General features: G+C 53.1%; 2 protein-coding genes across 12 annotated transcripts in view; one reads left to right on the top strand and one right to left on the bottom strand.

The window, feature by feature from the left end:
* LOC105465992 (sterile alpha motif domain containing 8) overlaps window positions 1-3,927 on the bottom strand; it is a 75,175-nt gene extending 71,248 nt beyond the window's left edge. The window contains exon 1 of one of the 4 annotated variants that reach the window (XM_071069773.1): window positions 3,852-3,927. Coding sequence is in view for 1 of the 4 variants with exons in the window: in XM_011714707.3 (XP_011713009.2) it covers window positions 1,517-1,690 (174 nt within the window). In the remaining 3 variants the exon portion in view is untranslated. Of the gene's footprint in view, window positions 1-1,307; window positions 1,433-1,460; window positions 1,793-3,851 lie in introns of those variants that run through there. The other 3 variants (XM_011714707.3, XM_071069770.1, XM_071069771.1) reach the window with 3 other exon arrangements.
* An 11-nt stretch (window positions 3,928-3,938) lies between these two features.
* Window positions 3,939-19,233, top strand: DUSP13B (dual specificity phosphatase 13B). 8 transcript variants are annotated; one of them, XM_011714698.2, is made up of 7 exons: window positions 4,061-4,254; window positions 8,086-8,293; window positions 9,851-10,054; window positions 11,697-11,791; window positions 15,796-15,969; window positions 17,878-18,098; window positions 18,789-19,233. In XM_011714698.2, exons 1-7 carry the CDS (start codon window positions 4,106-4,108, stop codon window positions 18,989-18,991), a joined length of 1,254 nt encoding a protein of 417 aa, XP_011713000.2. In that variant the 5' UTR covers window positions 4,061-4,105; the 3' UTR covers window positions 18,992-19,233. The 8 variants fall into 8 exon arrangements, with proteins under 8 accessions (XP_070925877.1, XP_011713000.2, XP_011713003.2 ...); XM_011714701.2 differs by lacking the exon at window positions 8,086-8,293 and having other exon boundaries at window positions 4,068-4,254; XM_071069776.1 differs by lacking the exons at window positions 11,697-11,791; window positions 15,796-15,969; window positions 17,878-18,098; window positions 18,789-19,233 and adding an exon at window positions 5,054-5,271 and having other exon boundaries at window positions 3,939-4,254; window positions 9,851-9,985.
* Window positions 19,234-22,347: the final 3,114 nt, after the last annotated feature.

Genomic DNA, 22,347 nt, shown 5'->3' with positions numbered 1-22,347 from the left:
AATTTATCTCTACTAAAGTGAATATAAATATTGCAATCATTCTTTTTCTGGCATAATTATGTTTTGGAACTATGTCTTCTATAAAAAGTATCTGTGTACCCACCTGTCCCAGTTGTGCTGAATGCCAACTACAAGCATCCTCTGTCCTTATTTTCCTAAATCACTCTACTAAAAATATTATTCACACAATATCTGCAAAATAGTATTTCAATATTGGTTTTGCAAATCAGTCAAAGGTATCTCTCCAATTTTCAAGAGCTAACTCCAATCCTGGGGTTGTCAGTGAGAGGAAGATTTGGTATTGGCCTAGACTGTGGCAACTTCACTGTGTCCCCTTAACCCAGAAACTTGCACTGACCAAATTTTTACTGTGTGGCAAATACATGTGTCAACTTAAAACTTTGGAAGTGGAACCAGTACATGTTGAGTATCTGTAAAATCCGAGCGTCCAAATTCTTGTTTCATGTTTAACTTTTAAAATCCGAGTGTCCAAATTCTTGTTTCAAGTTTAATTTTTAAAATCTGAGTATCCAAAGTCTTGTTTCAAGTTTTTAAAACTTAAAGGTAATGTAGTAAATCTTTTTTAGGATCTTAACACGTCTGGTATTTAAACTTATTTACGAAAGAAAAATACGATGAAAAAAAGGAGGACATCATTACTGTCAACAAATCCAAATGATATCATGTTCAGAATCACGTCTTTCACTACCTTCTTCAAACATCACTTCCTCTCCACTACTTCCCCCAGTCCTTTAGGCAAATCAGTGATTCACACCGCCCCTTCCACCCAAGATTCTTAAAAGGATCCACTGTGCACGAACGAGAAAGTCCCACAATCCAAGTACATTGCCCTAGTGATCTTTGATGTTTTAAAAGGCACCTGTAAAAATGCCAAAACCCAAAATTAGATCCCCAAGGGCTCCTTTTCTTTCTTGACCACACTTCTCTTTTTCAATGCCTCCCTCACCCTTAGAGGCCAGACAATTTCCCATCCAATAGCCCTCCTCCTTCTAATCAAACCTAAATCCTGCCCTCCATTACCACCAGCCCCACCCGGGTAAGAGGCTCCAGTCCCTGCCCCGATCGCCCTCCCTCGTCCTGGGAAGGGAACACCGGCCCAGGTCTTGCTCCTCTGACTCTTCACCCCCGCTGCCAAACCCAGAGCATCTCTTCCTCCGGGTCCACATTCCCGCAGGACCCCTTCGATCTTCTTCCCCCACTGCGCAGCTTTCAAAAGCCCCCAAGCTCTGGGCTCTTCAAGCCTCCCCCTCCCGCCCCCTCCCTCTAGTTCCTCGGCCTCCACTTACCCCTCAGCCTCAGGCCCTCGGTTCGACAACCTCCATTTCCTTCAGATTCCATTCCAGAGCTGACTCTCCCGGCTCCCTCAACCGTCTCCCCGGGGCCCCTCCGGGTCGCGGTCCCTCGGCAACCCCCGGCTCCATCCCAGACTCCCTACTCACCCTTGGCAGCAGGCGCCCCCCAAGCTCCCCTCTCCTCAGCCTCAGCTCCCGCTCACCTCCGCGGTCCGAGTCGGGCTCCCCGGACCCACCTCCGAGTCGGCGTCCGAGCCGCCGTCGGAGTCCGGGGCCCTGCCCGCCTCGCCGGAGTGCAGCGCCTCAAGCGGCGGGGGCGGAGCCCGGGGCGGGGAGCCGGAGTGGAGGCGGGGGCGGTGGCGGCTGCGCGCAGGCATCGTCCCGGCCGCCGTCACCGCCGCGCCGGCAGCTGCTCACAGCCGAACCGGAACTGCTTCGGGAGGCGAGGCCCTACCGGCCGGGAACGGGGTTCTACCGGCAGAGGGCGGGGCCCACACTGGAAAAGACGCGAGGCTCCAGATGGGCCCGACTGGAGAACCGAGAAGCTGCCGCGGGGGAGCAGAGGGCGCATGCGTCATGCCGAGGGCCAAAGCGAGAGTAGGAAGCGGGGCTAGCGGAGCGGGGGCGGGGCCTGTGGGATCAGTAAAAGGGGTTAGGGCCTAGAAGGAGGTAATCCTAATTCCTCTGGAGAGAGCCCCCTCTTCTCCAATAGCCAGCCACCAATGATAATTGTTATAATTTATTGCCCACTTCCTCTTTGACAGCGTCTATGCCAAATGCCATATAAACATCTCATTTAATCCTTGTGCTAAGGCCAGGCGCAGAAGCTCACGCCTGTAATCCCAGCACTTTGGGAGGCTGAGGCGGGTGGATCACCTGAAGTCAGAAGTTCGAGACCAGCCTGGCCAGCATGGTGAAACTTCATCTCTACTAAAAATACAAAAATTAGCCGGGCGTGGTGGCGCATACCTGTAGTCCCAGCTACTCGGGAGGCTGAGGCAGGAGAATCGCTTGAACCCGGGAGGTGGAGGTTGCAATGAGCCGAGATCACGCCGTTGCACTCCAGCCTGGGCGACAAGTGCGAAACTCCATTTCAAAAAAAATAAAAATAAAAATCCTTGTGCTAACTCTGCAAGGGGGATCGTATAGCACAGAAAGGTAAAGAAACACATTGCCTGACATATTGCAAACTGATATTCCAACCCAAATCTCTCTAACATCTGATCCTATATTTTCCTCCACCATGCTGCGCCACCCTAAGGGAAGGTCTCCTCCCAAGCCAGGTCTAGCATAGGCATAAACCAAGTCCAGACGCAACTGTAACCTGGACACGAACCCCTCCTTGGCCTTGCCTCCCCACACAGTGCCGGGCTGACTTCAGTGGTTCTGAATGGGATGGACATGAATGTAGACTGCTTCCATGGGATGCCCTGGTGTGGCCTTTCCCTTCAAACTGGTCTTAAGGCCAAGGACAGCTGGGAACCTCCCCACTGCAGCCCATACCCTTCCCAGCTCCATCAGGGCTGCTGAGAAGTCACATGACAGAGGGCGAGACATCTCATCTCTTTTGCTGATAGCCAGCTCTGGCAGAAGGACAGGTTGACCTTTCTCAGTTTCTATTTTGGGACCCAAAGCCCTTATAGACAGAGGAATCTGCCTCCCACCCTCAAAATGTTTCTGATGACAGTTGGCCCCTTTGGCTCTCAAAGTCTAGGGCAACACTCACCTCCCTTCTCCCCGTTTGACATACAAGGCCCTCTTCAGCCTTCTCTTCTGAGAAGTCAGCTATGTTCATTACAGGACCATTGTTCAAACCTTCCCCCACTGGCCCGGCATGGTGGCTCACACCTGTAATCCCAGTACTTTGGGAGGCCGAGGCAGGCTGATCACTTGAGGTAGGAGTTCAAGACCAGTCAGACCAACATGGCTGACAAACCCCGTCTCTACTAAAAACACAAAAATTAGTGTGGCATGGTGGTGCACGCCTGTAATCCCAGCTACTCAGGAGGCTAAAGCAGGAGAATCACTTGAACCCGGGAGGTGGTGGTGGCAGTGAGCCCAGATGTCACTGTACTCCAACCTGGGTGACAGAGTGAGACCCTGTCTAAAAAAAACAAACAAACATACAAAAAACAATACTTTCCCCCTTCCCCCATGAATCTTGTGGGCACGCTTTAAAAATGAAGCTCTCCATGTCTCTTATCCGTATTTCTCTGACTCTACAACTCAGAAAACTGTCCCCGACCTCCATAATTCAGAGACTCATCCAACAGACATCCAATCCAGCTCCTACCCAATTTGTGGCCCACCTAGACTGTACACTTCTTTCAGTTCTATCATTCATCCTTGGAACCAGCCACCTCCTCTGCACCCTGGATCTCTACTTTAACTCAGTCCTCATAACCTAATAGCCTTAGGCAGGGCTCTACATCTACTAATTCCACAGACGTTTCTAAGTACCTACTATGTATCAGACCCAGCACGTCTTTTGTTTCATTTAATCCTCAAATTCTCTGAGGTAGGTGTGATTATCCTTACTTTACAGATGAAGAAACTGAGGTTCAGGGAGGTAGCTGACTTGCAGAGGTCTCTCTGATTCCATGTTCTCACGGAGTTTGGGGGTGGGGGGAGGCTTAGGGAGGAAAAGGTCTTGTCTGCTCCAGAGGCCCCTTTGACTTGCTGAGTCACTTGCTCCTGTCCCACCTGTCCCTGTCAATCTCTGGGAAGGAGAAATGACACTGGAGAGGCAGAGAGGAGTGACCGCAGAGGCAGAGGGGTGGGCGGGCTGGCCCATGGCTGAGACCTCGCTCCCAGAGCTGGTGGGAGAGGACAAAGCCACGCCTTGCCCCAGCATCCTGGAGCTGGAGGAGCTCCTGAGGGCGGGGAAGTCTTCTTGCAGCCGCGTGGATGAAGTTTGGCCCAACCTTTTCATAGGAGATGCGTGAGTGATAGCTGGCCAAGGGTCATGGGGATGGGGACAAGGAGAGGCAGTTCTTGGTGGCTTTACCAGACACAGGAGGGTAGAAACAAGGAGAAATAGCTCTGCTCTGACCATCCCAGGCCAGGGACCTTCTCCAGGACCCCAGGCTGCCAAGGACAGTGCAGTGACCAGGTATGGCCACGAGGGGGAGCAGGGACTTCGCCTGCCTGAAAGCAGGGAGTCTCCCAGGAGTCCTGGGAAACATTTCCAGGACAACTGGCAAGTGTAGAGGTACAGGCCTGGGAAATAGTATTTGCAGCATGAGATGAGGTAGACAGAGAGCCCCCTATTTCTGGACCCAGCCTCCCTCCTCTGGATACAGATGGTGGAGAAGCCTGACTGAAGGTGAATCAGAGAAGGTGTTGCCTCTCAACATTTGTAGGCTAGAAGCAGGTATTAGGTGGTAGCCGGTAGAGGACGGATGTGCGTGGGAGGACATGAGGCAAGAAGGGAGGGGCAGCCAGGTTCTAGGGCTGAAGCAATCCCTTCCTTCCTGTCCTGGCCAAGGCAGGAGCAGAGGCCTTGAGGAAGCAGAGAGGGTCTAAAGATCCCCCAACACACGCATACCACCAGTTCTGCCACCAGAAAGTGTGGGGCTCTGGGTATGGGGCTGTGGAGTCAGACCCCACTTGGAGCTTGCTGGGGTTGGATTCTCTTTGGACCCTGATGGCTCGGTCCCTCTGCAGCAGGGGGCCAGGCAAAGCCTCCCTCCTGGTCCCATGGCTTGGCTGTTATCCAGTGCCCTTCCTGCCCTCCCCAGGGCCACAGCAAACAACCGCTTTGAGCTGTGGAAGCTGGGCATCACCCACGTGCTGAACGCCGCCCACGGGGGCCTCTACTGTCAGGGCGGCCCTGACTTCTACGGCAGCAGTGTGAGCTACCTGGGGGTGCCAGCCCACGACCTCCCTGATTTTGACATCAGTGCCTACTTCTCCTCCGCGGCTGACTTCATCCACCGTGCCCTCAACACGCCTGGGGGTAGGACTTGGGGTCCAAGCCCGTATCCCATCTTGCTCATTCCTGGGGAGGATGCCTCATTTCTTCTCAGTCATCAGTGCCCTCCCATCCCTGGTTTTTAAAAATCCTCTGCTTAGGCCGGACACAGTGGCTTATGCTTGTAATCCTAGCACTTTGGGAGGCCAAGGTGGGCGGATCATCTGAGGTCAGGAGTTCAAGACCAGCCTGGCCAACACGGTGAAACCTCATCTCTACTAAAAATACAAATATTAGCCGGGCATGGTGGCACACACCTATAATCTCAACTACTCGGGAGGCTGAGGCAGGAGAATTGCTTGAACATGGGGCAGGGGGAGGTTGCAGTGAGCCGATATCATGCCACTTCACTCTAGCCTGGGCAAAAGGGTGAAATCCATCTGCCCCCCACCCTGAAAAAAAGTTCTCTGCTTAGTGCTCCAGCATTTTATCAAACCCTATTCCTTCCCAGATGGGGAAACTGAGGCCTGGAATACAAGGCCATGCCATGAGTTAGGAGCAACCCTAAGGCTGAAAGCCATTTCTCCCAAACAGCAGAATAGCTCTTTCTCTGCAACACTCAGCTTTGGGAAAGCACCATTTGGTACCTAGATGTCTGCCCCAAAGTACTTCTTTTATTCCTTTTTTTTTTCTGAGACAGAGTCTCAGTGCTACCCAGGCTGGAGTGCAGTGGCACGATCTTGGCCCCTCCATCTCCTGGGTTCAACCTCTGCCTCCCGGCTTCAAGCAATTCTCGTGCCTCAGCCTCCCAAGTAGCTGGGACTACAGGCATCTGCCATCACACCCAGCTAATTTTTGTATTTTAGCAGAGACAGGGTTTCACCATGTTAGCGAGGCTGGTCTTGAACTTCTGACCTCAAGTGATCTGTCTGCCTCGGCCTCCCAAAGTGCTGGGATTACAGGCATGAGCCACCGCACCCGCCCCTCAAAGTACTTTTAACTAGAAAGAAATGTATCTCAAATACTCAGGATACAGCATAGGAGTCCAGGGAGGCTGGTGTCCTGACTTTGTGGCCATCCTAGAAGACAGCTGTGTCCCTCACTATGTGACCCTGGGCAAGCCAGTGTCCCTCTCTGGACTTCAGTTTCCTCATCTATGTGACAAGAATGACAAGATTACAGCTCACATGACTTTTTAGTATCCAAAGCACTTTGACATTCTTTTGTTCTTTGTCCATTCATTCACCAGCTATTTACTGAGTATCCACTATGTGCCTGGCTCTGAGCTAAATAAATACTGGGAATCCAGACTTTAAGAAGCAGGGTCCTTGCCCTCTTGGAACTGGTGGAAAGACAGCTAAATTGTGAATAGTATAGTGAGAGCTACGCATAAGAGTGGGCCAGTGTGGAGGGCTCTGGGAGCACACGGCGGGGGTGCTGAGCCTAGAGGATCAGTAAGATGGGGGGACTTCCCTCTACAAAAGTATTCATGGGTCATATGCAAAAAAGATGAGCTGCTCTGTGATTCAAGCAATACTTTGAGCGGTCAAGAAAGCCTGTGGAGGAAGCCATGTCTCAGCCGAAACCTGGTGGATGAGTAGTAGAAGTTAGTCAGACCGAGACCAGGGGAAACAATTTGCAGGTATTTGGAATAGCATGTGGTTAAGGCTGGAGGTCAGAAAACATGGCAGCCTCAAGGAACTGCAAGTTCCTCCATTTTTCCTCGAGCTGAAGGTGGGGGAGGGACAGTCTAAGATGAGGCGACAGGGGCCAGCTCTTGAAGGGTCTTAACAAGCTATGTTAAAAAGGTTAGGAGGCCAGGAGAGGTGGCTCACACCTGTAATCCCAGCACTTTAGGAGGCCGAGGTGGGAGAATCACTTAAGTTCAGGTGTTCAAGACCAGCCTGGGCAACATAGTGAGACCTTGTCTCTACAAAAAAAAAAAAAAAAAAAAAAAGGCTGGGCGCGGTGGCTCAAGCCTGTAATCCCAGCACTTTGGGAGGCCAAGACGGGCGGATCACGAGATCAGGAGATCGAGACCATCCTGGCTAACGCGGTGAAACCCTGTGTCTACTAAAACATACAAAAAAATTAGCCAGGCCTGGTGGCAGGTGCCTGTAGTCGCAGCTATTCGGGAGGCTGAGGCAGGAGAATGGCGTAAACCTGGGAGGCGGAGCTTGCAGTGAGTTGAGATCGCGCCACTGCACTCCAGCCTGGGCGACAGAGCGAGACTCCGTCTCAAAAAAAATAAAAATAAAAATAAAAAATAAATAAAAATAAAAAATTTATTTATTTATTTATTTTATTATTATTTTTTTTTTTTGAGACGGAGTCTCGCTCTGTCGCCCAGGCTGGAGTGCAGTGGCCGGATCTCAGCTCACTGCAAGCTCCGCCTCCCGGGTTCACGCCATTCTCCGGCCTCAGCCTCCCGAGTAGCTGGGACTACAGGCGCCCGCCACCTCACCCGGCTAGTTTTTTGTATTTTTAGTAGAGACGGGGTTTCACCATGTTAGCCAGGATGGTCTCGATTTCCTGACCTTGTGATCCGCCCGTCTTGGCCTCCCAAAGTGCTGGGATTACAGGCTTGAGCCACCGCGCCCGGCCTCTAAAAAATAAATTTAAAAGAAAGGAAAGAAAGAAAAGAAAAAAAAATTCGGACCCTATCCCAAAGGCAGGCAGAACAGGTATTGATCTACCCATTTTACCGATCAGGAAACTGAGGTTCATAAAGGCTGAGTGACTTGCTCAGGATCACAAAGTATACCCAAGGCAGGGTAGGAAAGGAACTTGGGTTCCCATCCCAGCCCGTGGGTGGGCCGGCTGGTGGGAAAGGGTTTTTCACCAGGATGTCTTCCTCAGCCAAGGTCCTGGTGCACTGTGTGGTGGGCGTGAGCCGCTCCGCCACGCTAGTCCTGGCCTACCTCATGCTGCACCAGCGGCTGTCCCTGCGCCAGGCGGTGATCACCGTGAGGCAGCACCGATGGGTCTTCCCCAACCGAGGCTTCCTGCACCAGCTCTGCAGGCTGGACCAGCAACTGCGGGGTGCCGGCCAGAGCTGAGGGGCCAGGTGAGGCCTCGGGGGGCGAAGCTGGATGTGGTTGGCAGGAAGTTGTCTCTGTGGACATAGGATTGGGTTCTTGCAGGATTGGTTGGCAGGGCTGCATGTGGCTGGAAGTGAGGATTAAACGGGGCCTGGCCCTCTCCCCAAACTGCTGGGTTCCCTTCACCTACCCAAGGTCTCACCCAAGGGCCCGGCCGAGGCAGTTCTCCTGTAGGACCCCCAACCCATCTCCCCCACCCTACCTGGATCTTTCAGACCCCAAAGAGAAGAGGAGGACGTGGAACGTAGGATGTGAGGGCGTGGAAAGCGTAAAATGGAAGAGGGGAGACTTTCCTACCTGGTCTTGAGGCCAACCTGCCCTGCCTCAGCTGAAAGCTTGTGGGGGCTCCCCTACATCTCACCGAGGCATCTGCATAGCCAGCCTGGACCCTCCTGAAACTCCACATCCCCTTCCCCCTAGGTCTGGACCCCAGGTACAATGCCGCAGAGAAAACCTTCCAGACTTAGCTAATTCTCATCAGTGAGCTAAGGCCCGGCCTCCACGGCAGCTCCCCACCCAGCAGGGCCTGCCTCCACCTCTGCTTCCCCTACAACTCCTTCCCTGTCTCGCCTCAACCCTGTCTTTGGCTGTCCCCACCACCCCACGCCACAGACAGGCTGCCATTTGGGGGTGGGTGACTGGCCTGGGCATGCTTGGGAACTGGAACAGCAGCAGTTTTTTCCTCCCAGAAGCCTCCCAGGGCAGGGCCTGACTCTCTCCCTGTCTCCCACCCCTAAGAGTGGTTCCTATCTCTGAAGGCATAGCCAGCCCAACCAGAAGGGAGGCCCTTCAGCAGCATTGACCCCCTTCCCACGGGCTGGCTGGAGGATGAGCATCTTGGGGAGGAGAATTAGGGAAAGATCAAGGGCTAAGTTTAGAGTTTGGGGGTGAGCGTGATAAGAAACTTTGGGTTATAGCTGGGCTTGAGATTGGCCTGCCGCCAAGCTGTGGCATGGAGCTCTATGGGTAGAAGGTCTGAAGGGGGCATGTTTCCCGTGGAATGGCAAATTCCCAGCTTGCTCTCTCTCCTCTAGACAGGACCCCGGAACCTGGCAGAGCAGCAGATCTCAGACCATGCCCAGTCACCCCTCTCCGTCAGCCTGGGGCCTTAGGCTCCCTGACCTCTGACCTCAGCATCTTTCCCATCAGGCAACTGACTTTGGGGGAGTTGGATAGGCAGAGGTATAGCATTGCACAATTCATGGAGGTGTCATCCACCAAACTGTGCAACTGGAGGCCCCAGGAGTTATGCAGTGTGCAGCCTGTGCAGCCGTACACAGCAGCTCTGGGTCTGGGGACTCTGAAAGATAAGGGGCCGATGGGGAGAGGTCATCTCTGTCCCTAAGCCATGGATATCAAATCTACCTCCTCATCTCTCCCAGCAGCTGCACTCATTGACCTTATGCACAGGGCTTAAGGCAGAAGCAGGTTTAGGTGACAGCTCTTACCCCTGCCTCAACAAGTCCCAGCCAGCCTGGGCCTTGGTTCACCTGCCTGTAACACAGAGCTCATCTCTCTTCCAGAGCTGGTCCTTACTCCCTGCCATGGGGCTCTGCCAATTTGCCACCCTGGCACTGGTCCTTCTGGTGCTGCTGGAGGCTCTGGCCCAGGCGGACACACAGAAGATGGTAGGAGCCCAGCGTGGAGTCCGCCCTAGAGCCTGCTACTCCATCCGGCTCCTCCTGGTGCCTGCACCCCCTCTCTGCCACTGTCTTTGGCCTCCACAGGTGGGAGTGGGCTCCCCTCTCAGCTAAGCCCTCAGGCGTCTTGGCCAGGGATCCCAGGTTCCCTGGGAAAGTGGGGAGGGCAGGAGAGAGGAAGGGGGTTTCAGGTATTTGTAATAGCTGTTGGCCACAGCTGCCTCCAGCAGCTCCCCTCAGGGTTCAGGGAGCCCCAGGAGGGGCTGAGCCTTAGCTCCCTGAAGCTCAGACCTCAGAGCCCCAGCGCAGGTGTGGCTGCAGGCATGGGTGTGCCCTGTCCCCATCATCTGGGAGTGCAAGTGGGAGAATAGTATCAAGGTATGGGTGTATGACAAAGGTCTGTGGATGACAGAGAAGGTTCCTAATGGGCCCAATTGAAGGTCCTAGCTGACCACAGTTAGCAGAGGAGAGACCTAAAAGACCATCTCTCTGGCCTCAGGGGACAGTGGGGCCTGGGTATCCCTGCCTTTTGGGTTGGGGGAGGAGCTTGGCAGAGGGTAGGAGTGGCCCTGGACACATTGCTTCTGCCTGCAGCCCAGGGCTGTCTGAAGACCTGCTCTACACCTGTGTCTGTGTGTGGGCCTGCGCCGCTTCCCTCAGCCTGAGTCTTCTAGGTCTTTATCCTGGACCTGTCCCATCAGCCTTGGCCCCTAACTGAGGGCCCCTGGACCTGGGTTCTGCTGTTGGCAATGCCACCAGTTTACAATGTGATTTTTGGCTAGTCTCTTCACTGTCCTCCTCCACAGAACATCTTTCCAGCTTGAACTTTCTGCCCTTCTTCCATAATACCCTTGAAGGCCAAGGGAGAGGGTCTCACTCCAGTTGCGTAGCCTGGAGTGCAGTGGCATAGTCAGGGATTAGGGCTCACTGCAGCCTTGACTTCCTGGGCTCAGGTGATTCTCCCACCTGAGCTTCCTGAATAGATGGGACTACAAGCATGTGCCACCACAAGCAGCTAATTTTTTTTATTTTTTATTTTTGAGATGGAGTCTCGCTCTTGTTGCCCAGGCTAAAGTGCAATGGCGTGATCTCACCTCACCGCAACCCCCGCCTCCTGGGTTCAAGTGATTCTCCTGCCTCAGGCTCCCGAGTAGCTGGGATTACAGGCATGCGCCACCATGCCAGCTAATTTTGTTTTTAGTAGAGACAGGTTTTCTCCATGTTGGTCAGACTGTTCTCAAACTCCCAACCTCAGGTGATCCACCCACCTTGGCCTCCCAAAGTGCTGGGATTACAGGCATGAGCCACCGCGACTGGCCCAACTGGCTAATTTTTTGTATTTTTAGTAGAGACAGGGTCTGGCCATATTGCCTAGACTGGTCTCGAACTCCTGGACTCAAGCAATCCTCCCACCTCAGCCTCCCAAAGTGTCGGGATTATAGACGTTAGCCACTTTCGCCGGCCAAGAGACCTTTTAAAATGCTTTATTTGATCTTCCTTCTCATACTGTCAACATACATGTACACAATATGCCACAGTCAGACCTGGGCTGAGCTGCCTTGATTCTTAGCAGTGCTGGGACAGAGGCCTGGGCCTGGAGGGAAAGGTGCCTGGCTAGGCTTGGCACTGGTCATGCCATGGAACCAGTGGACAAGTTGGGAGTGGCAGGGGAGGCTGGAAGAGGGGAGTAGACAGCATGCTTTATAATTAAACTCAAATCAAAAAATAGAAACAGCATCAAGTGTGCGGAGACAGGCAGCTGAAAGCCGGCAGCACAAACTGCCCGTCAGAGAAGTGCACAGCCTGGGCCAGATACTCCCACAGGTGGGTGAGTGCCCCTAATTTGGGGGGGTAGGGTGTGGTCTCTGAGCATGCTGGGTAATGAGGGCCAGGACACTTGTGCCTGTGTGGGGAAGGGTGGGGGTTGGGTTGGGTAGAGAACTGACTGGGTCAGAGATGAAGGTGCAGACAAAGTATAGTAAAGTCAGAAAGACCTGGGCTTGAATCCTGACTCCCACATCAATTGGCTGTGTGACTCTGGATGTGTTGCTTAACCTCTCTGAGTCTCAGTTTCTTCATCTGTAAAATGGGGATGATAATATTGCCTGTTCCATAAAGGCACTGTGAGGATTCAGTGAGAAAATGTAAGCGCCTAGCTCTGTCTGACACATCCTTGATGAGTGCTAAATAGAACAATTATTGCTGGACAGAGAAAGAAACATTAAGAAATATAGAGACAGAGAAGAAACCTCACTGTCCCGTAGGGAAGTTACCCTCCACCCAGGATATGGCTGGGGCTAGAAAGGGTAAGAGTAATTATAGTAGTGATAATAATAGTAAGATGCACCATTTATTGGGCATCTACCATGAGACAGACCCTGTGGGAGGTGCTTTACATTAATTATTACATGGAATTCTCACAGCATCCTCACTGAAGAAACTGGCTCAGTAAAGACCACATAGATGCAACTACCAGACCTGAGAATTCTGCCCAGGTCTGCCCTCCCCAAGGTCCGCAGGCTGAGCGCAGAGACCCACAGCTCTTCCCCACTGGCGCCACACACCACCCTTCTGCAGGCCTTCTTCCCCACACTCCTCACTGGTCCTGCCCTGAGATCTCCAGCCCCACGTGGCCTGTGGCCACACTCCTGTCTGGCCTCCCTGGAGTGGAGTCAGAAAGGATGGGCAGGAAGGAAGTCCAGGGGACCATCTGAAGCTGCAGCTGAGAGGTGGATGGCAAAGAGCTGCCCCCTGCCCCAAGGAAGCCTGTGCCTCTGCCTGATGTCGTGGGCACGCAGAGCAGTGTCATGGGAGGCTGCAAAGGCACATGAGCTTCCTGGGGGGGGATGGGAGACAGAGGCAAATGGGGGAGCTACCCAGGGAGGAGAGATGCAAAGACAGAAAACAAGTGCATGGACTTGCAACCAGCAGCAGCACAGGAGCAGGCCAGGAAAAGCCCTGCCTACAGAGGCAGCTGCTCTGCTGAGCGGGGGAGGCAGGAAGGGGGAGAAGAGGAGCTCGAGACCAGGGAGAGAAGGAGGGCTGCAGGGAGTGGGAGGGGAGCCTGGTCAGGCCCTGGCCCTGCTGGACACTGGGCCTGTGCCTCACCTGGCTGGGGCCGAGGAGACATGGAAGGTAATGTCAGGTGGGGCCCTCCGAAGACCGTTTCGGGTCTCAGAAACCGGCGGAGCTGCCACAACCACCGACTTCCCCTCCCTGGGAGGGCCTGGGGCTTAAAGGACGAGTCCCTGGGCGGGTGTCTGGGCCTGACTCTGACAGGGGCTGGGCTGGGTCCCAGTGGGTTAGAGTGGCCAGGCGGGGCAACACCCTGAGCATTGGGAGCGAGGCATTAGGTGGAGCCTGACCAGGAGTAGCGCTAAGTCCAGGGGAGAGCCCTGTTCTTCAGACCTGGGCCTAGGTCCCCTCGGAGGAAGAGGCACGCACTGTGGCCTACCAGCCCCCAAATCCTTCACCCCTCTGGAGCCTCCTGGGGGTGGGGCTTGGCTGCCTGCTCCCTGGCACGGCTGGGCTGCGAGACACCCATTGGCCACAGGGGGGCAGCCTCACCCCATGCCAAGCTCCGCAGGCCTGAGTCTGGTGCCTGTCCCACTTCCCAAAGCCCCATCTCCCTACCTGATGGCTCCAGACCAGTGTGGCTGTTGGACTCCCCTGGGGCCTGAGGGCTTCCCCCACTCCACCACACTACACTGCCCTCTGCCCTGCAGTGACCGCACATCCAGACCCTCTTCTGTCATTCTCGGGTCAGACGCCCAGAGCATCCTGAAAGTTAAGTTCAGTATCCCTAGCAGGGGAAGATAAACTGTGGTCCAGATCAGGGCAAAGACTTGCTTGTGACCACAGAAAGTCATGGCAGAGTCCCGGGGAAGCCAGGCTCTCCTCGCTGCCTCAGAAGTTCTCTTCCCACCTCTTCAGGTAGCCGCCCATCTTCATGGGGGGTTATGGAACCAAGGGTCTTCAATCCCAAAGAGATACCAAGCAGAGAGGAGACCTGGGCGTTTAGAGGGACTGGAGAGCCCACCGCAGTCCACAAGGCCTCAGTCAGCTCTCAGACCCCACCCCCATGGGCGCCCCAGCCAGCACCTGGAATTCTAGCCGCTTCACAGTGTTTGTGTTCTGGGCGGAACCTGCCCAGCCTTGTTCCACTCAGGCAGAGTCCTGCCCCTGCACCCACTCCCCCATTCCTGGCCCCAGACCATGCCCCAGGTAGGTGGCAGGCCACTCAGCCGCCTGGAGAGGTCACAGTGGGGGATGAGGAGGACACCTGGGTCTTCACTTCCGCCTTGCCCGACAGCCTCCCACTGGGTGAGCCTGGCCAAGCCGGAAGCCTCCTGGGTGCCCGTTTCTCTTTCTGGTCCTGGCACTGCCTACCAAAGGGAAAAGATGTTCTTCCCAGTATGCACCTTCCCTAGTCACTGGTCCAGGGGATCAGGGGCAGTTAGCAAAGACAGGTCCCCCTCTCCAACACGGCAACAGGCCCATATTCTGGTGCCGCTGAAAATCCAGCTCCGCAGGGTCCCTGACTCCTTCAGCCAGCAGATGCCTGAAACAAGCCACCTGACCCGGGTGGGGCCTGATATCCAGCGCTGGCCTGAGTCATGGGGGTAAGGAGGAAAACCCGGGGCCTATAGGCAGGTGTGTGGTTCAGCAGCACCAGGCCCCCTTGAGAAAAAAGGGGGGTTAGTGACCACTCTCTGGAGGCCCCAAAGATGGTAACTGAAAGGCTTGGGGACAGACTAAAACCCCAGCCTTGCTACTTATGAGCCGTATGGCTTTGGGCGTCACTTTTAAAACATTCTGAGCTTTAGCTTCCTCCTGGGTAAAATAGGAACCGACATCCCACGAGTGAGACATCAGGTTTTTTGTCGTTGAGACGGAGTCTCACTCTGTCGCCCAGGCTGGAGTACAGTGGTGTGATCTCGGCTCACTGCAACCTCTGCCTCACAGGTTCAAGAGGTTCTCCTGCCTTAGCCTCCCGAGTAGCTGGGACTACAGGAGTGGACCACCACACCTGGCTAATTTTTGTATTTGTGGTAGAGACAGGGTTTTGCCACATTGGCCGGGCTGGTCTTGAACTCCTGACCTCAGGGGTTCTGCCTGCCTCGGCCTCCCAAAGTGCAGGGATTACAGGCATGAGCCACTGTGCCCAGCCAGAGGCATCAGGCTTATAAGAGGCATTAGCTCATTCCATGTGGAGATGCTAACAAATACCAGTTCACAGCCCTGGCCTCTTACCTGGAGATGGGCTCTGATCTCCGAGTCCCTGAAAGTGGGAGGGGACAGGGGTCTGAGGATGAGTACTGGAAGTAGCAGGTGAGGGGGCTTGAGAGGTCACAGTGGGGGATGAGGAGGACACCTGGGTCTTCACTTCCGCCTTGCCTGACAGCTGCCTAGGTTGGTGGGGCAGGGGGTGCCCTGAGAGCCACAGCCATCTGTGCCCTGAAGGCCACAGCTTTCATCCCTACAAAGTCCAAGCTGACTTAGGGGTGAGATCTGCACTGACTAGTGCCACAAATAGGGAACTCCAAGGGCCCCTTGGCCAAAGCTTCATACAGCTGCAGCTCAGCAGAGGGCAGGAGAGAGGTCTGCCCAGCTCCACAGCAGTGACAAAAGATTGATTCCCTTGTTCCCTAGGGAAGGGTTCTAGGCCCAAGCCCCAGCTGAGCTTGTTAATACCTCATGTGAAATAGCTGAGGCCCTTCCCGCAGCATCCCCGTGGCACCTGGGTACTGCACCATGGGCTTCCCCATCAGCTGGATCCACCCTCCAGGAGTCTGCCTCCAGCCACTGCGGTGTCCACTCTGTTCCAGGATGGACTCCCTGCAGAAGCAGGACCTCCGGAGGCCCAAGATCCACGGGGCAGTCCGGGCATCCCCCTACCAGCCGCCCACGTTGGCTTCGCTACAGCGTTTGCTGTGGGTCCGTCAGGCTGCCATGCTGAACCACATCGACGAGGTCTGGCCCAGCCTCTTCCTGGGAGATGCGTGAGTAAGACCCACATTAGGAGTGGGGGTGGCAGAAAGGTGTGAGGTTCACACGGGAATGAGGGCATGAGCCTCTCCCAGAGCCCTCCCGGGCAGAGGTGGCACCCTTACCTCCCACCGACTCTTTCCCTATTTTTCTTTCCTTTTATATTATTACTGCTTTTAACTGTGGAACTAGAATGCACATAAGAAAAGGGCACAGGGCCGGGTGCGGTGGCTCATGCCTGTAATCCCAGCACTTTGGGAGGCCGAGACAGGTGGATCACTTGAGGTCAGGAGTTCGAGACCAGCCTGGCCAACATTGTGAAACCTCATCTCTACTAAAAATACAAAAAATTAGCCAGGCATGGTGGTGGAGACCTGTAATCGCAGCTACTCAGGAGGCTGAGGCAGGAGAATCACTTGAATCCGAGAGGCGGAGGTTGCAGTGAGCTGAGATCGCACCATTGCATTCCAGCCTGGGCAATAAGAGCGAGACTCTGTGTCAAAAAAGAAAAAAAAAGGAAAAAAGAAATGTGCACAGAGCATGTATGAACAGCTTCATCACCCAGTGAAGAAAAAGGATATTACTTGTCTCCCAGAAGCCCCTACTGAATCTTTCTCATTATAACTTTTCTATTCTCTGTGGTTAATCACTGTCTGTTGAATTAATTATTTCCCTGTTTTTCTTTAAAGTTTTACCACCTATATACCTAAACAGTGTAGTCAGTTTCACCTGCTGTTTAAAATTATATGAGTGGAATCATATTGTGTGTGTTTTGTGCCTGGCATCTTTTGCTCAAATTTGTGAGTCACCCACGTTGTTATGTGTATCTGCAGTTCATTCATATTTTCACTGCTGGAGATTTCATTATATGATTATGCCACAGTTTATCCATTTTACTGAATATGGACATTTGAATTGTTTCCACTTTTTGACTATTATGAACAATGATCCTAGTAATATTTCATCTTAAAATTTTTATTTATTTATTTAGAGACAAGGTCTCTCTCTGTTGCTTCGGCTGGAGTGCAGGGATTATCATCATTCACTGCAACCTCAAATTCCTAGGCTCAGCAGTTCTCCTGCCTCAGCCTCTCAAGTAGCTGGGAATACAGGTGTGCACCACCACACCTAGCGAATTTTTCTTTTTTTTGAGGCGGAGTCTCACTCTGCCACCCAGGCTGGAGTATAGTAGTGCAATCTTCACTCACTGCAGCCTCAACCTCCCAGGCTCAGATGATTCTCCCACCTCAGCCTCCCAAGTAGCTGGGACTACTGGCATATGCCACCATGCCTGGCTATATTTTTGTATTGTTTGTAGAGAGAAGGTTTTGCCATGTTGCCCAGGCTGGTCTCGAACTCCTGAACTCAATGAATCCTCTTGCCTTGGTCTCCCAAAGTGTTGGGATTATAGGCATGAGCCACAATGCCTTCCTGAAAAGGAGTCTTTTTTTTTTTTTTTTTTTGAGATGGAGTCTAGCTCTGTTGCTCAGGCTGGAGTGCAGTGGCGCAATCTTGGCTCACTGCAATCTCCGCCTCCTGGGTTTAAGTGATTCTCCTGACTCAGCCTTCTGAGCAGCTGGGACTACAGGCGCCCACCACCACGCCTGGCTAATTTTTGTGTTTTTAGTAGAGTTGGGGTGTCACCATGTTGGCCAGGCTGGTCTCAAACTCCTGACCTCAAGTGATCCGCCCACCTCAGTCTCCCTAAGTGCTGGATTTATAGGAATGAGCCACCGCACCCAGCATGAAAAAGAGTCTTAAACTCCAACTGGAGGAGCCCCTTCACCCTGGGCCGATTTGCAGGCTCTTGTCTCTTCCCTTGGTGGGTGGTGGGCAGGGGTGTTTGCAGACTTCAACCCAGCCAGAGCTGCCACAGTGAGATCTACCGCCACCCTCCTAACCCCTTGTGCCCTCCCCTCCAGGTACGCAGCCCGGGACAAGAGCAAGCTGACCCAGCTGGGAATCACCCACGTTGTGAATGCCGCTGCGGGCAAGTTCCAGGTGGACACAGGTGCCAAGTTCTACCGTGGAATGTCCCTGGAGTACTATGGCATCGAGGCAGATGACAACCCCTTCTTTGACCTCAGTGTCTACTTTCTGCCTGTTGCTCGATACATCCGAGCTGCCCTCAGTATTCCCCAAGGTGCACTTCTGGGTCTGGCATGGTGGAGGGTGGAGGGTGCGCTTTAGGACTCTCCATTTTTCCAGTAGCCCTGGTGGGTGGGAGTCCAGAGAGACAACCCCTTTCAGCAACCCTCCCACTCCATGGGACAAATAGCTACTACCATTCAGTGAGTGTCGCCTTCAGGGACACCCTCGAGGCTAGCAATCATGGACATAACTAAGATCCAGTGTAGTCATCAGCATCACCACATCCCTCCATAAGAGGCCAGGCACTGGACAGAAGGTATAGGACCCAGCGAAGCTCTTGAGCAGGCTCCTCTACGATGAGTCCTTGGCATAGAGCTGCAGGGGCAGGCTAGATGGCAGAACTCAGGGGAGGTAGGTGGACACCCCCTATAATCTGATGCAAACCCAGGGACCTGAGGAATTCAATAAACCCCCTTCCCCTGGCCCAGAGTTGCAAAGAATGCCTGAGGAAGCACCTGGACCTGAAGAAGGAAATCCCAGCTGCTAACCTAAACTCTGCCTCTAACTTGCTACGTGACTTTGAGCCAGCCTTCTCTCTCTGGGCTTCAGTTGCCCCATTTGACAGAATAGACAGTGTCAGTATTGCAGGATGCTGTAGAGGATGGCCATGGGTGTCTCTTCTTCCCAAAGGGGTGGGTGGTTCAAGGGCAGGTAGCTGATGTTAGCTTGGTTCTCCCCACAGGCCGCGTGCTGGTACACTGTGCCATGGGGATAAGCCGCTCTGCCACGCTTGTCCTGGCCTTCCTCATGATCTACGAGAACATGACACTGGTAGAGGCCATCCAGACGGTGCAGGCCCACCGCAATATCTGCCCTAACTCAGGCTTCCTCCGGCAGCTCCAGGTTCTGGACAACCGACTGGGGCGGGAGACGGGGCGGCTCTGATCTGGCAGGCGGCCAGGATCCCTGACCCTTGGCCTGGCCCCACCAGCCTGGCCCTGGGGACAGCAGGCTCTGCAGTTCCTAGTGACCCTGAGATGTAAACAGCAAGTGGGGGCTGAGGCAGAGGCAGGGATAGCTGGGTGGTGACCTCTTAGCAGGTGAATTTCCCTGACCCAATCCAGAGATTCTTTATGCAAAAGTGAGTTCAGTCCATCTCTATAATAAAATATTCATCATCATAAAGACAGGCGATCTTTTGGTGGTCTGTGGGGCCGTGGCTTACTCTCGGGATGGTCACAAGGTTCCAGATGGCTCGCCAACTCTGATTCAGTGGGATGGCAGCCTTGGGGAGGAGGACAGGTGGGAATAATTTGTGATATCTGCCTTGGGTGCAGGAGGAAGGAGTGGGGGTACAAGTGTGAGGATTAGATGACCTCGTCCTCATCTTGTCCTCCTCATATCCTCACCCAGGAGTTAGGTTGTCTGATGAAGACCCAAGTTCAATGCATCACCATTCTCTCCATGCCCATCCTACCCAAGGCTGAATATCAAAAGTCACTGTGCACAAGTAGCATCTCTTGAAACCAGTCAGTCTTTTCACTGACACTCTGCTTTCAAAAATGGACTGCTTAAAATTAGACACCTAACAAATTAAAGCATTAAACAAGAGGATGATGGGATTGGGAAGGAGACATACCAGAAATACTAGGCAAAGAACAGTTATATGATGGAACAAAACAGCTCTGAGTTTCTTGGTTCTTATCTTAGCACAACATAAAATAAAACAATAAAGAAAGGCCCCCCCTCCCAGCTTCCTCACATGTAAATACCTCATAAAAACCCAGGGTATTTATAAGGATTAAATAGGCAGCTTTCCTCTACCTCTCTGGCTGCTCTTAGTGAGGTCTTGTCTCCTCTGTTTTTGTGTGTGTGTATTTGGGGTTTCTGGTTGTTTTGAGATAGGATCTCACTCTGTGGCCCAGGCTGGAGTGCAGTGGCACAGTCAGCTCACTGCACTCTTGAATCCTGCACCCTAGCTCGAGCAATCCTTTCATCTCAGCCTCCCAAGTAGCTGGGACCACAGGTGTGAGCCACCACACCTAGTTAATTTTTAAATTTCTTTGTAGAGATGAGGTCTCACTATGTTGTCCAGGCTGCTCTTGAACTCCTGGACTCAAGTGATTTTTCCTGCCTCAGTCTTCCAAAGTGCTGGGATTACAGGTGTGAGCCACTGCACCTGGCCCCTTGCCTTCTTTGGCTGGCCCTTCAATATCAAGTTTTCTCAGGGTTCCATCCTCTGCCTCCTCTCTCCTGCAGTGTTTCTGCTCTCCCAGTTCTCTGCAACACTTGGTCCCAATCCCACGTTGCTGTTGGCTGCCTCAGGTGCTCTCTGAGTCTTTTCCAGAGGGCAGACATATGTCTTGGGTGGAGGATGGCGGGAGGACTGGTGCTGCTGTGTCCAGCTTAGTCACAGGGCCCAGCCCCCACCAAGCAGGTGCAAACACTCCTGGGCTCCCCACCCTAGGAATGGAAGACTGTTCTCAATTCATCCTGGGGTTGATGGAGTCTATGACTCTCTAGAGCAGACAAAGCCCGTCCCAGTTCAGTAGCCCCACCTCCCCACTCCCAACTCCCTTGGGTCCCTCCTCCACCTGACAACTCAGTGCTTGTTGCTGTTTCTTACTCATGCACCATCAGTGGGACCCAAGGTAGTGGCTCCAGAAGCCAGTCATCCTCATCTGAGTACGGGCAGCCTGCCCCTGCTGGCTGGGGTGGATGCACTGCGGCTGCGACAGAGCCAGACTCTGGGCCTGGGGCTTGGGTTCCAGCAAGTCACCTTCTTGGAGCTCTGTGGATTGGGTGCAGAATCTGGGGCTGCAGGGGGAGATTGAAAGAAGCCATGAGGAGGCAGGTGGAGGGAAAGCCAAATATTCCCCAAGTACTGAGGAAATCAAGGCCGAGCTCTAGGCTGGCACCTCCTCTGGGATAACTTCCTGCCTGCCACTCTCACCCAGGGAAGGCTGTAATAACATATCTCCCTCTTGTATAGAGCAGCCTTGTGAAAGAAGTGGTGTATTGTGAGGAGCATGACTTTAGAGCCAGACTCTTTGGGTTCAAATCCTACTTCTTCCCTTTGTCAGATGGATTATCTCAGTTAATCTCTCCATACCTCAGTTTCCCTATCCATAACATGGGATTAATGACAGCCACCACATAGGATGGCTGTAAGGATTAAGTGGGGCATATAGAAAGTGCTTTGCACAATATGTGGTGAGTTCCCAGAAATGGCAGCTGTGGCCAGGTGCAGTGCTTCACGCCTGTAATCCCAGCACTTTGGGAGGCCAAGGCAGGAGGATCACCTGAGCCCAAGAGTTCGAGACCAGCTTGGGCAACACAGCAAGACCTCATCTCATTTATAAAAATAATAAAATACATAGATAAATGATAGCTGTGATCAATCATCATCACAGCACATAGTACTGGCACGCCAGTCTTGGACTGAAAGCTGGCAGCATTCTCAGTGCATTGAATGAATGGATGAATGAGTAAAAATTAGCTGACTTAAAGGCAAGATGGTGTCCTGGATTGGATCCTGGGGTTTTTTTTTGTTTGTTTGTTTGCTTTTGTTTTGAGACGGAGTCTCACTCTGTCACCCAGACTGGAGTGCAGTGGCACAATCTCAGCTCACTGCAACTTCCACCTCCCAGTTTCAAGTGATTCTCCTGCCTCAGCCTTCTGAGTATCTGGGATTACAGGTGCCTGCCATCACGCCTGGCTGTTTTTTGTATTTTTTTTCTTCTTTTTTTGAGACAGAGTCTCACTCTGTCGCCCAGGCTGGAGTGCAGCGGCCGGATCTCAGCTCACTGCAAGCTCTGCCTTCCAGGTTTACGCCATTCTTCTGCCTCAGCCTCCCGAGTAGCTGGGACTACAGCCGCCCGCCACCTCGCCCGGCTAGTTTTTTGTATTTTTTAGTAGAGACAGGGTTTCACTGTGTTAGCCAGGATGGTCTCGATCTCCTGACCTCGTGATCCACCCATCTCAGCCTCCCAAAGTGCTGGGATTACAGGCTTGAGCCACTGCGCCCAGTTATTTTTTGTATTTTTAATAGGAACAGGGTTTCACCATGTTGGCTGGGCTGATCTTGAACTCCTGACCTCAGGTGATCTGCCCACCTTGGCCTCCCAAAGTGCTGGGATTACAGGTGTGAGCCACTGTGCCCGGCATATTTTTTATTTATTTATTTATTTATTTATTTATTTTTATTTTTTTTTTTTATTTTTTAGTAGAGACAGGGTTTCACCATGTTGGTCAGGCTGGTCTCTAATTCCTGACCTCAAATGAACTGCCTGCCTCAGCCT

Source organism: Macaca nemestrina, chromosome 9 (assembly GCF_043159975.1).
Source record: "Macaca nemestrina isolate mMacNem1 chromosome 9, mMacNem.hap1, whole genome shotgun sequence".
In the NCBI taxonomy this organism is placed as follows: domain Eukaryota; kingdom Metazoa; phylum Chordata; class Mammalia; order Primates; family Cercopithecidae; genus Macaca; species Macaca nemestrina.
This window is presented reverse-complemented; position numbering and strand designations above follow the sequence as displayed.

Coding starts and splice junctions, on each gene's coding strand:
- DUSP13B (XM_011714698.2), top strand. CDS start 4,106: ATGGCTGAGACCTCGCTCCCAGAGCTGGTGGGAGAGGACAAAGCCACG. Junction 8,294..9,850: donor GGCCAGAGCTGAGGGGCCAG/GTGAGGCCTCGG, acceptor TCTCTCTTCCAG/AGCTGGTCCTTACTCCCTGC. Junction 15,970..17,877: donor AGCCTCTTCCTGGGAGATGC/GTGAGTAAGACC, acceptor CCTCCCCTCCAG/GTACGCAGCCCGGGACAAGA.